At 57.6% G+C, this 12,789-nt stretch overlaps 1 protein-coding gene across 1 annotated transcript; it reads right to left on the bottom strand.

Annotated features, from left to right (window-relative positions):
- Positions 1 to 6,614: 6,614 nt before the first annotated feature.
- On the bottom strand, positions 6,615 to 11,233 carry PRF1 (perforin 1). The gene is made up of 3 exons (XM_041749810.1): positions 11,137 to 11,233; positions 9,039 to 9,614; positions 6,615 to 8,175 (listed from the first exon to the last, which is right to left on the bottom strand). The coding sequence occupies exons 2-3, from the start codon at positions 9,575 to 9,577 to the stop codon at positions 7,047 to 7,049; spliced, it is 1,668 nt and encodes a 555-aa protein (XP_041605744.1). The 5' UTR covers positions 9,578 to 9,614; positions 11,137 to 11,233; the 3' UTR covers positions 6,615 to 7,046.
- Between the last annotated feature and the right edge of the window lie 1,556 nt (positions 11,234 to 12,789).

Below are 12,789 nucleotides of genomic sequence, written 5' to 3'. Positions count from 1 at the left end.
CCCCCGTCCCCCTGGGAGAACGGTGGGTGTGGACAGTACGATGCCCTCCCTGGGTCACCGCCTCTGCCAGCAGCGACGGGACGTTGGGCAAAGGTCCCCGGTCCTAGAGGTGTTGATTCCTGTGAACATGGACAAAAGGGGGGCAAGGACGTGTTCCGGGGGTGGGGGGAGCAGGATGGTTGAGTGTCACAGGGAGTTTGGGTTTCCCAAGGGAAAAGCCAGTGTCCTGCCAGCGAGCTGACGTCACTGCCCTTTTAAGAGGAAGCTGGGGACCAGCTGTTGTGCAGATTAACGCTGGTCCTAGATGTCCCAGATGTGCAGAGGGAGCCCGGCCGTACGCAGATTCCAGCACAGTCTGCAGAACAACAGCAGCTGTTCTGGGTCCCGCTGGCTGGGTGGTGTGTCTGGGCCTTTGGGAAGAAGCAGGCAAGCGGGGCAGGGCTTCCTCCAAGCAGGGGGAGGGTGGTGCTCAGGGGGTGTGCCCGGGGGAGGTCCAGGTGTTGGGTCCATCCGGCCATGCCCACTGAGGCCCAAGCTGGAAGGTGGTGTAGACATCAGTGTTCTAGCCCCCGTTTTATGGCCGGGAACCCCGGGATGGAGCGGGTGTGTGTGTGTGTGTGTGTGTGATTGCAGTGTGCTACAGGGAACTAATTGAGGTTGGGACTCAGCCTTGGATCAAAATCAAGGTTCATATGATCTGTCTCTGGCTCATCTGGGGTGAATGTGTGGCCGGGATCATTTCATTTGTGGCCTGGCTTGGATGTCAGTCCTCGGCTGCTCTCGAGGGTCCTGTCTGTGATGGGGTTGATCTCCTGTGGTGCGTGACACTCACCCTAGCCACCTGGTGGGACTCTCAGCTGTGCCAGACCCACTCCCCACCCCGGCCCCCAGCCCCGTCCTGAACTGAATGAAGCCAGGCAGGGGCTCAGTCTGTCCTAGTCTCTGGGGGGTCCCGCTCAGGCTATGGAAGCCTTGGCTGGGAAAGGCCTCATCCGAGAGCAGGATGCAGGTCATGGAGAGAGATCCCATGGGGTGGGGCTGCCCTCCTGGGATCACACCTTGCCTAGGCCAAGTGAGCCCCAGCTGTGTCCAGAGACAGAACGGCCGCAGCTGGGAGCGACTTGGTTATGCCTGGGGCCACTGAAAAGAATGAGAGGCCATAGGTAACTGAAGAGCCATCCGTCCCCGTCCAGGAGAGGCTCCCGTGTCTGTTGGCAGGAACAGAGGTGGCAGCCGGGCCAGCACCGCCACTGGGCAGCGTGTGGTCCCTCTGGTGGCCTCACAGAGGGAGGCATGAGAGGCAGCCATGGCCCGCACTGGTCCCTCCACCCAACTAAGTCACCGACAGGACCAGAGATTTAGGTCCACAGAACCCCTGATCCACTAATGAGGGCTGTGCACTGTAAGAAGGCAGGTTTCCGGCTAACGTGATGGCTTGCGCTTAGAGCCTGCCACGTGTAGAAGGGCTGCTTCTGTAGGTAATGAGTCCCCTGCCTGTGGGAGAGTTCAAGCATAGACCGGAAGACTCTTTGGTGGGTTCCATTCATTTATTTATCCATTTCCCAGCTAATCACCCATCTAGTGTTTTTCTTTTTTCTTTTTTTTAAAGATTTTATTTATTTATTCATGAGAGACACACACAGAGAGAGAGAGAGAGAGAGAGAGAGAGGCAGAGACACGGGCAGAGGGAGAAGCAGGCTCCCTGCAGGGAGCCCGATGTGGGACTTGATCCCGGGTCTCCAGGATCAGGCCCTGGGCTGAAGGCAGATGCTCAACCGCTGAGCCACCCGGGTTGCCCCATTCAGTGTTTTTCAAGCATCAATTTAGGCCGCTGCTGCGCTGGTTGATGCAACGGTGACTAAGACAGAGATGACCCTTGGTCTGACAGTGGGCCGTGACCTAGACCTGGAAGCTGAAGAGAAGTTGCAGAAAGAGGAGGCAGCCGTGGGAAGGGCGAGAGAGACGTGGCCGGCAGAGGAGCGGGCTGCTCAGTGAGGCAGGGTGTGCTGAGGGGCACAGTTGAGAGGGAGCCGACATGTGGGTCGCGTTAGGGGGTCTGAGCTTTCTTCCGGGAGCCACAAGGAACCAGTGAAGAGTTTTAGGCAAGGCAATGACGCAGTCAGATGTGTGCCTTAGCTGGTTCCTCTGGAAGCAAAGCCTGAGGCAGGGATTCTCGGGCAGGTAGTCTATGTGGGGAGTGGTTCCAGAAACTACCAGTAGGGGAAGGAGGGGTTGAGACCAGGAGGCAGGCCAGCCAAGAGAGCACGTGTGGGCAAGCAAGTCACCACTGTGGGCACGGGAGCTTCCCCTGTGGGGGGCCCTGGGAGTCAGGGTTGACTGCGTCCCTCAGAGTTATTCCCCCCCATGACGGGGAGGGGGCTGGAGGTTTCTGCACCACCCACCTCCCATCAGCCATTGGGTGAAGGCTGTTCTGGGCCAGTGGCAGGGGCACTTCTGGCTTCCCCGTGGGGCAGGTAGAGGGGGCCTCACTCAGGGCCTCAGGCAGGGGGTGGGGGCCGGCTGGGAGTGGGCCGAGGGAAGGTGGCCTGCGTGCCAGCACCACAGTGACCGTGGGCTGCAGGGACCCCGAGAGGCAGACAGGAGCCAGGGATCCGTGAAGAAGCCACAGGAAGACGTGTCCGGGAGATGTCGCTGTCCGGGTGAGGCTGTGGTTATGAGCAGAAGGGGACAGATGGCAGGATGTGGGTGACGGACGTGGGGCAATCAGGCACATGGTGGAGAGGATGCACAGCCTCCCGAAGCTGCAAGGGCCCCGGCACCTCCCCAGGGCTCTCCCTACCCCCACGCTGCTGGCTCTCCAGCGGGTCCTCCTCTGCGTCAGCGGGGCCGTGCCCCAGAGGTCACTCAGTGTGTTGGAAGGGAGATGAAGGGTCTGGGAAGGAGCTGCTCCAGCAAAGCCCCCAAACTGGGCTGTGCTCAGTGCCAGCCCCAGGTCTCAGGAGAGGGAGATCCCTTGGACCTAGGGGAAGGGATGAGAGAAAAGCAATGCAGCCGAGATCCCCCAGCTCCCCGGCCTGAATGCCACCCTGGTCCCAGTCCGTGGGCACATCTGTCTCCCCGTCTGTCAGGCCGCAAGAGGGCGGGTGCTCTGCATGGCGCATCTGTGGGATGTGGCTGACAGGAGGTGCTCCGTAACCACCTGCTGAACCGTGGGACCTGCGAGGGGTCCCAGCCGTTCCGTGCTCCATGCGCTTGGGCGGGGGGAGGCAGGTGCTGGGGACAACTGAGCCGTGAGGGAGAAGATGGGGTGGTGTCATCAGCCAGGGTTTTGCCAGAAACAGAAGCCAAGCCTGGATTTATTTTATTTATTTATTTATTTATTTATTTATTTATTTATTTATTTATTTTAAAGATTTATTTATTTATTCATGAGAGACACAGATTGAGAGGAGAGGCAGAGGCAGAGACACAGGCAGAGGGAGAAACAGGCTCCTCGCAGGGAGCCCGATGCAGGACACGAACCCGGATCCGGGGATCACGACCTGAGCCAAAGGCAGGCACCCAACCGCTGAGCCACCCAGGCGTCCCTCAAGCCTGGATTTAAAATAAGCAGAAAAAGGATTTAGCTCCAACCAATGACCGATGGGAGGCGGTGTGCTGACACCCAGCTCCCTCCATGCCGAGCTGGGATAACTCGGGGTTCGTGTTCCTCGTTGGCTCTGGTGGCCTACAGTGGCGACCTGCTGAATGGGGCCACCACCCCTTCCCTGGCTCACTCCTCCTCTCCCCTGCCAGGCTTCGTGGAGTTGCCTGTGACATACATCACCTGTTCTCAAATCTTGGGCTCACCTCTGCTTCTGAAGGGACCCCCACACCTGGGGCAGGTGCCTCCTACGGGCCAACCCCGTCGCGTGTCCTTTCCTGGTTGCAGGGGACGATGGGGAAGCAAGAGTCAGGCATTTTCAGCTGCTGAGTGTGGGTGGGGTGGCTCTGCTTTCCACGGGACTCACAGGTGGTGTGTCACCGGAGCCTCTGTGGGTCTGCTGGGGCTTCTTTGACAAAATATCACAGACGGGGGGCTTATAAATAGGAGAAATACATTTCTCTGACTTCCGGAGGCAGGAAGCCCCAGGTCAAGGTGTCGGTGGACTCAGCGGGCCTGTTTGCTGTTTGAAGAGCACCTTCTTCCGTGGGTCCTCATACGGATGTCTCTGAGGCCTCTTTTACCTCGGCAGCCCTCCCATGGCACCCCGTCCTGATACAACCGCCTTGGGCCTGGTGACGTCAGCATATGGATTTTGAGGGTACGCGAACACTCAGACCATAACGGAAGCCAATGAGGCATTTGAATTATAATCATTTCAGGGAGGTCTGTTTGGACGATTGCATTAGAAATCACTAACCATGAGCAGCCCCGGTGGCCCAGTGGTTTAGCGCCGCCTTCGGCCCAGGTTGTGATCCTGGAGACCCAGGATCGAGTCCCCGTGTCGGGCTCCTTGCATGGAGCCTGCTCCTCCCTCTGCCTGTGTCCCTGCCTCTCTCTCTGTGTGTGTGTGTGTGTGTGTGTGTGTTTGTCTCATGAATAAATAAGTAAAATCTTTAAAACAAAACAAAACAAATAAAACAAGGGGCCTGGGGCTCACAGTCTCCCAAGTGTGGGCAGAAGTGGTGGTGTCATACTGGGTCTCCATCGGGGTGGGGGGGGGGGGAGCCGCCCTCCACGGCCTCGGCCATTCCTCCACCTGGGCCATCCCACACCCCTTTGGCTGAGGGGTCTTTTCTCTCGAGCCTGTTGGGCTCTCGATGGCGCTGTCGGGTGGCATCGCCGGGACCCAAAGACCTGGCTCTGCCGGTAACTTCTGCAGCCACAGGTATGTCCTGGGCCTCAGCTTTCCTATGTGTCAAACCAGGAGGGGCAACGAGATGACCTTTCAGTACCCCGTGTGTAACACTGACCTTCTAGAAAGGCTCACGGCCCCCCTTCCAAACAGTCCTGAGAAGGGAGAAAAATCAAGAGTAGCCTTTGGGGAAACCAAGGCCCCGGGCAAGGAGCGATGGCTGGAGGTCACTGGTCCTGTGGGCACATAAACAAAGCTCCCCTCTTTGGTCAGAGCGGGCCCCCCAGCCAGGCCCGCCCTGCCCCTGCTTTCCCAGAGGGGTGCGGCCCACACCCATGTTTATTTTTGATTGGAGCAGCGGCCAGCATGACATTCCAATGTTTTTCCTGTGTTCCTGGGTGTGTGCGTGGCTGTGAAAGGAAAGGTGTAAGAACATGGGCTGCAACCAGGCTTTTAGAGCCAACCAGTCCCTCCTGCCCCACTTGGGGATCCGGGCTCAGTGTAATGTGACTGCTGGGCGTTGGAGAGTCAGGTCCACGCGGACCTCCAAAGGCTGACTTGACTTTGCAGGGAGTTTCAAAGAGAGTCAGGAAGCCACGCCAGCAACTCGGAGCCCCTCTGAAGGCAGCCCCGCACGGCCAAATCCTGCCAGTTCCAGGAGGCTGCCCAAATCTCGCCACCCACCCCCTGTGGGCCTGTGTTCTAAGGCCTGTGTCCCAAGCCCTTGAAACAAAGACCATTTCATTTGATTTCAGAACCCGAGGCTCCAGGGCTTACTTCATGCCAAGGCCAGGAGGCCTCAGATGCCACCTTGTTAGAGCCACAGCCTTCCCCCTCGCACACCTTGTTGGAGCCACCGCCTCCCCCCCTCACGCTGTGGGACAGGGGAGAGCTCTTCAGCCCATCGGACGGGTTCTGTTGAAATTACAGCTCTCAAGCTGATGGCTCTGGGTGGACCGTAGCCTGCATACACATTCTCCTTTGGCTTTTACTGCGCCCACGTGGGTTTATTTTTGCAAAGTGCACTGCATTGCCAACAATTAGAGACATTGATCTGGGGTTTCTGGCTACTTGCAGAAGTTAGAAGACCTGCCAGCCCCCGACTCAACGTTCCTGCCTGGGAATGCTCGGTGGGTGCAGAGCTGCAGCCCCCACTGCCCCCCTCCCGCCCCCGACACGCACAGATGAATCACGTGCCCGTCAGCTCACCGTAGTCCTCACCACCGCTCCCTGTGGCCACCCAGGTGGGAGCTGAACGTCTGTTGCCTTTGGTCATCGAATTTGTGCTGCTGTTTCTTGAATCAAGACTTACGAGGGAAGTAAAATATTTTGGGTCCCCGCATTTCCAATAAAAGGGGGAAAGCCAGTTTGTTTATTACCCAGCCCACCCTGGGGTGAGCCACCTGTCCCACATGTGCAGGGTTGCTGATGGAGAAGTTGGTCTCCAGGGCCGTCTTTGGTCCCCATCCTCTCCTCTGCCACAACCATGCCATGACCGTCACCGTCACATCGCGTTTATTAGTCCTCCTTCAGGCAGTGCACGCACCAGGCAGGTTCAGACAGTTCTCGTTTTGGCTCAGGGGCAAAGCTGGGGGGTGGGGGGGTGCAAAGAAGACAGGGAAGGCAGAGACATCCGGGCAGGCAGGGTTAGACTCCAGAGGGTGAAGGATTGCCCGTACTACCAAGGGCCGCAAAGGAAGGTCTTTTTTTTTTTTTTTTTAAGTATTTTATTTATTTATTCATGAGACACACACACACACACACACACACACACAGAGAGAGAGGGAGAGAGAGAGGCAAAGACACAGACAGAAGGAGAAGCAGGCTCCATGCAGGGAGCCCCATGTGGGACTGGATCCCGGGACTCCAGGATCACACCCTGGGCTGAAGGCAGACACTAAACCACTGAGCCACCCAGGGATCCCCAAGGGAAGGTCTTCAATGACATGAGGCAGCCTAGGAGGAAAGGCCTCCTGGCCTTCTGCCCAGCTCCTGACCCTGTGTAGTAGGGGCTGGAGGCTGTGGCCTGGCCCCAGCTCGTTTCGGGGGCACAAGTGTATCAGAGAGCTAAGGCACCTTGGACTGGAAACTTGGGGCTGGCCTTTCAGGCACTTCATTGGAAAAAAAAAAAAGACCTCAGTTTTCCATCTGTCTAATGGGGGTATGAAGATAGGTCCTGGCTCCCTCTGTGAGAACCCCATTCAGTCCAGGCCTAGGCACCCTAGGTCCTCTCAAGGCCCACTCTTCTCACCACACTGGCCCACTCCGGTTTCCTGGAGGCTCTCCCAGACGACCATGGGGGGCATACTCCAGGCAGGTTGCCCCCGTCAGGTGAGGCAAACACTTGGCAATGTAGGAGAATTTCAGGTGACCGTGGGACAGGTTGCACCTGACCTCATGTGAGCCAGACTGTGCTTTCTGGTCACAGGTGCCAAGGAGGTCATCATCCCAGCCATAGTCTTGGTCCCAGACCTGAACCCTCAGGGGCCCTCCTGTGGACAGGAGCACGTTCCCGAAGTCCAGCCGCGTCATCCACGTGGGGTTATTATTGTCCCACACCGTGTAGGTTCTCTGCTCCTGGCCTCCAAAGAAGACTTTCAGATAGGCATCTGTGGCCGTGAAGTAGTCTCCCCACAGGCCCATTGCCTGGAAGTTCATAACCTCTAAGTGGGCCAGGCCCCTCTGCCGGGGACAGCAGTCCTGGTTGGTGATCCCTGAGTTGTGGCACACACAGTGGCATGGGTTGTGGGGGCTCTTCTGCTGCCCCGGGGGGCAGGGCCTGCTGCAGTTCTTCCAACGGGCTCTGTCCATCACGTACTTGCTCACTGCCTGCCTCAGCGCCTCCCGCCGTGGGTCCTGGCTCTCCAGGAGCACATGCAGAGGCTCCAGGGTATAGTCCACCAGGCCGGGTCTGTCCAGCAGTGAGGCCATCCAGGCTGAGAACTGCTCCGGCCCGGCCTGGTTCCCAAACAGCAGGTCACTCATGGAGGTATGGTGGCCACCAATTATCTCGGAAAAGCGTTCCTGGTAGGCCTGGTGGAAGGAGGTTGTCATCTTGTGCTTCTTCTTCTTTTCCTCACAGGCCTTGAATTCTGATGAAGGGTTGGCGTGGTCACTTATGCTGACCTGGGCCTCGACTGTTAGGCAGTCTGACACCTCATCGGCTGTGAGCCCTTCCAGGGCCAGCTCACACGTACGCAGGGCAGTGAGGGCCAGGATCCGGCCGCCCAGCTCCATGGACCGGATGAAGTGGGTGCCATAGTTGGAGATGAGCCTGAGGTAGTCAGCCTCTGTGGAGGTGTTGAAATTGGGGGGCAGGTCGCTGAGGGCCCTCTGGAAATTGGGGTGCAGTGGTGGAGAGTGTACCAGGTGGAAACTGAAGGAGGAGAGGAACACCAGTTGGTTAGCATTCCCCATCAGCCTTCCCGCAGGATTGCCCAGGGTCACGGGTAGGTGACAGAAAGAGAACTTGAACCAGGTGGCCTGGCGCCGAGCCCAAGCTCTAGCCGCTGAGCCGCCAGGGAAACCCATTCTGTCTGTCACTCCATGGTGACCTACGTGTGCCAAATCTCTCCTTTTCCATTTCAAAATAGTTTTTTCTTCTCTGTTCTTTTTTAGTTATAAAGGTGATGATGCTACACTGATGGTGACCTTCCAGGCTTGGAACCTACATCCTGAGGCCTTGGTCCATCTGGCCTCTAGATTGAGATCCTGACGGCTCTGGCTACCCTGTCTCACTGTGGAAGAAATCAGGGTGGGTGACTTGGGTCCTCCATGGACACCATGTGTTTCTGGGGTGTGAGACCCAGATCCCTGAGGGTGGGGTATAATGCTGCTGTCTGGCACTGTAGCCCTAATTCCCAGCACAGAGCCTGATACGTGGCAGACATGATCGTGGGCAGATGGGTGCATGAGGCCCAGTGATGGGAAGTCTCCTGCCAGGTGACCTGCCCACAAGACAGAGGGGACTCGGCACTCCGTAGATCTGAATGGCACCGTGTTGGGGATCTCAGCACAGCCTTGCTCGCTTCTCCTTCACCTGTTCTCTGTGAGGCTTTTCCTGTTTAGGGACCCCGGGAAGGAGACCTGGGAGCACTGTCCCACCCAGTGTGTGAGAACCAGGGTTGTGTCTCCTCCTGGGGCACTGAGTCCCCACCCTGCCATTCCAGTGCTCCCAGACCACTCCAAGTTTCCCCACACCTTTTCCCAAGCCCCTCCACCCCCACCTGCTACACTCACCTGTAGAAGCGACACTCCACCACGTCAGTGCTGAAGCTGTACCTGTCCTGGTGGGTCTTCTGGGCAGCGAAGTCGGCCACCCTGGAGTGCGAGCCGGCCATGCTCACATGCACATTGATGTTGGGCTTGGGAGACACATCCAGCCCCACGCGCCAGTCGTTGTGAATGTTGCTGGCTGCTTCCCTGGCCACACCCTCGGTGGAGCTGGCCTTGGCCTTGACCACGCGGCGCTGGCAGCCGGAGCCCTGGGCGCGCCAGTCGGTCAGTGCCAGGGGCAGGCGCTGGAGGGCACCCCCCCGTAGGGTGTTGCGGCAGAGGGTGCAGGTGCCGTCGGGCCGCAGGAAGCTCTCTGTGTCGACTGGGAAGGAGCCCGAGCGCTTGAGGCTGGTCACGTCCATGCCCTCCCCGGCCAGCATCGAGCCGGGCACGAACCAGCGGTTGCGCCGGCACTCGTTGCGCGTGGCAGTGTGGCAGGGGGCTGGGGTGGGTGTGGGCAGCAGCAGCAGGACGAGGCCCGGGAGGAACAGGTGGGCACCCATGGAGCTGCGGAAACAGGGGGTGTCTGGGCTCCGGAAGCTGTGGGCAGAGGAGAGGTGCAGAGGCTGAGCCATCGTGGCACATGGAGCGGAGAGGGAAGGGGAGATCTCGCAAGTCACCGAATGTCAGAGCTGCGCTGGCCTTGACAAACCTGGCCCATCCCTCCCCGGTGCAAACGGGCCCAAGGGGCGGAGTGACTTGCCCAAGGGGGTCACACAGGCAGGAGGTGCCCCTTGCTGGGATTTCATGATTTTTTTTAAAAGATTTATTTATTCATGAGAGACACAGAGAGAGAAAGAGGCAGAGACACAGGCAGAGGGAGAAGCAGGCTCCTTGCAGGGAGCCCAACGCGGGACCCGATCCTGGATCCTGAGATCACAACCTGAGCTGAAGGCAGGCGCCCAACTGCTGAGCCATCCGGGCGTTGCTGGGATTTCATTATTTAAGGCGTAATGGGGATCCAGGGAGATGGCTCTGGCCCCAGGACCACAGACGCTGCTGGTGGGGCTCTGTGTATAGCAGAGGGACATCACACATTTAGGGAGGCATCTGCGACCATAGAGAGGCCTGGATTCTGGAGCCCCAGAACAAGCAATGCTTCTCCCACCCTTCCTCTCCCATTCTCTGTCTCTCTCCCACGAAGCCCTTAGCAGAATTGGGAAAGAAAGAACACATTGCCCTTATGGTCCCTACCTTCCCGCTGGGGCTCGCTCTCTGAGCCTCATGGGAGGACAGCAGCCCTTGTTCCCGCCCGGAAGCTGGACATGTGCCTATGCCCTTGCACCTGTGTGGGGAGGGCTTTACGTTCCCTCTCCAGGGCTCCTGATGCCCGCGCCTCCTCTGGCATTCTCTGCCATGCTCTGCAGAATTTTGGCACTGCCTGCGAGCTGCCTGAGGCCTACTGTTGAACAACAATTGAAATTTCTTCCTTATTTTGAGGTGGCTCTGGAGCCTCACCCAGACCTGTTTATCATCTGGAGTCTCCACACTCTACCCCTATCCAAACCAGACCCCTTGGAGGCTGGTCCTTTCTAGCACCTTCCAGGGATCACAGCTTCTCTGAGGCACGGGGGGCTCTGGAAAGCAGGAGCCCTGTGTTCTAGCTGGGGCACCCTGTGCCTCACCCGAAGGAATGACTGGGTGGTAGGATTCCAGGCAACACGCAGGCCCTGGGGAAGTCGAGAGGAGAAGGCCCTGGGGTCATCCCAGTTAGGGTCATCCCATTTGGGAGGCCAGCACAGTTCATGACCTTAATCACAGAGCTGTCTCTACCTGGTCCTCATCATACGATCTCCCAGGCAGTCTGTTTCTAGCTTTACTAGCGGCCTTTCCCTGTCCACATCTGACAATGCCCTATAATGTCTCCACTATCTCTATGAGGACACTGAGGCCCAGAGCGGGCATGAGGCCACCCAGAGAGTCAGTGACAAGGCACAGTCTCATGGGTCACAGCACTTCCTGCTCCATCAGGCTCTTCTCGACATGGAGCAGCCCCACTGCCATGCCCCTCTGTGCCCACCCAGGGGCTCCCAGCTTCCCCGACGCCCTCCTTCTTCCCTACCTGGGGTCCCGTGTTGAGATGCTCTCCACAGATGCTCTCTCTTCGCAGAAGACGCTCCTGAAATGGTGTCAACACCCCGGCAGGCTCACCACCCAGCTCATCAACCAGACCACTGTTTATATCACTTCTGCTTCCTGTCCCGCCCCTCCTGCTGTGGCCACAGGTCCCTTCTGCTCTCCCCCTCCCACCAGCACCCATCCTGTCCTCACCTCTTCATCCGGCCCTTCTGACAACCCTCCAGGAAGCAAGCTGTGGGGGCCAGGGTCTCATCCCACAAGCAGAGCTCCCTGGGGCGTGGGGACCTGGACAGACAGGTGAGGCTCCGTGTAGAGTGAACACAGGCGTCTGGGGACTTTGAGATTCAGTTCTGGGCTTGATGGGCAGTCCCGCAAGGGCCGTTCCCCTGCTTCTGATCTATGGCACCACACACGTGAGACATAAGAGGTGGCGCAGCGTGGGAGCTCACCGCGGGGGCTTCGGAGCCCACTGCCTGGGCTTGGGCCGGCTCTGTTGGGCCCTAGCTGTGTGGCCTGGTGCACTTCTTTAGCCTCTCTATACCTCAGTTTCCTCAGCTAAAAAGGAGGATAATAAGAGTGTAGACCCTATTGGTTGTGAAGAATGAGAGACTTACTACCTGTGAAGTGCTTGGAACAGCTCCTGGCCCTCAGCAAGTGTGAGCTCATGAGAAATCAACCTCCTGGCCCACTTCCTACCCACACCTGCATCCCAGCTCTGGACCCCAAACAACGTACCCCAGGACATGGTTTCCGGTCCCCCCTTTTGTGCGGAGAACAGGTGGCCACATCAGCCCCCCCTGGCCTGAGGTGGCAGCCACAGGGTGGGTGGGTGAACAAATCAGGGGAGAGATGTGGGTGGGCCCAGCGGCCAGGGTCTTCATCCTTTGTCTTACCTGAGGTCAGGGTGGGGTGAGGTTTCCATGGGTTGAGTGACTCACAGGACAACTTCTGGAGGCCCAAATCACACGGTCTGAGGTGAAGACAGCTGGGTAAGTGGGGCGCTATTCTCAAAATGTAACACTCCAACTGGTGTACGTGACTGGAACAAATAGCTACAGACCCCAGACCACGTGTGATACTGTGGGGTAGCTCATCCCTTGAGTGTATGTCCGTCCTCAAGTGCCTCGCTCTTACGGGAACAGGGGCTTACCCAACCTTGTTGGAGGCCCTGTCTCCTCCTCTTGGGGACCCCTCCCCACCAGAAATTGCAGCCTCCTGACCCCCTGCTATCTGTCTGTGCCTAGTTTTGTCACATGGGCATGAACAGGAGTTGGGTTGTTTGCATGGCAGCGGGAAGACGTATATTAACATCTTTGGAACTTCTTTTTTTTTTTTAATATTTGGAATTTCTAAGACACTGTTACTGGGTAAGTGCCCAGGGTGAATTAGTATTCCTGGACTGGCATTCAGAGAAATCTGTCATTTTTGATGAAAACAGGTTGATACCTCTCAATGTCAAAAATTGAGAATGAAATGAAGTTTAAACAGGGAGGGAAAGGCCCTCAGGGCTGAATAATTTAGATATTAGTGCACAAAAGAAATTACATCTCTACGTTTAAGGAAAGGATAGGGACGTGCCATGGTTCTTTCAGAAACATAAAAAATATTTAGAAGCTAGTATGATTCAAAACATACC

This window comes from Vulpes lagopus, chromosome 3 (assembly GCF_018345385.1).
Source record: "Vulpes lagopus strain Blue_001 chromosome 3, ASM1834538v1, whole genome shotgun sequence".
NCBI classification, from domain to species: domain Eukaryota; kingdom Metazoa; phylum Chordata; class Mammalia; order Carnivora; family Canidae; genus Vulpes; species Vulpes lagopus.
The sequence above is the reverse complement of the archived record's forward strand: the minus strand, read 5'-3'. Positions and strand labels throughout refer to the sequence as shown.

Coding starts and splice junctions, on each gene's coding strand:
- PRF1 (XM_041749810.1), bottom strand. CDS start 9,577: ATGGGTGCCCACCTGTTCCTCCCGGGCCTCGTCCTGCTGCTGCTGCCC. Junction 8,176..9,038: donor GTGGAGTGTCGCTTCTACAG/GTGAGTGTAGCA, acceptor CTCCTCCTTCAG/TTTCCACCTGGTACACTCTC.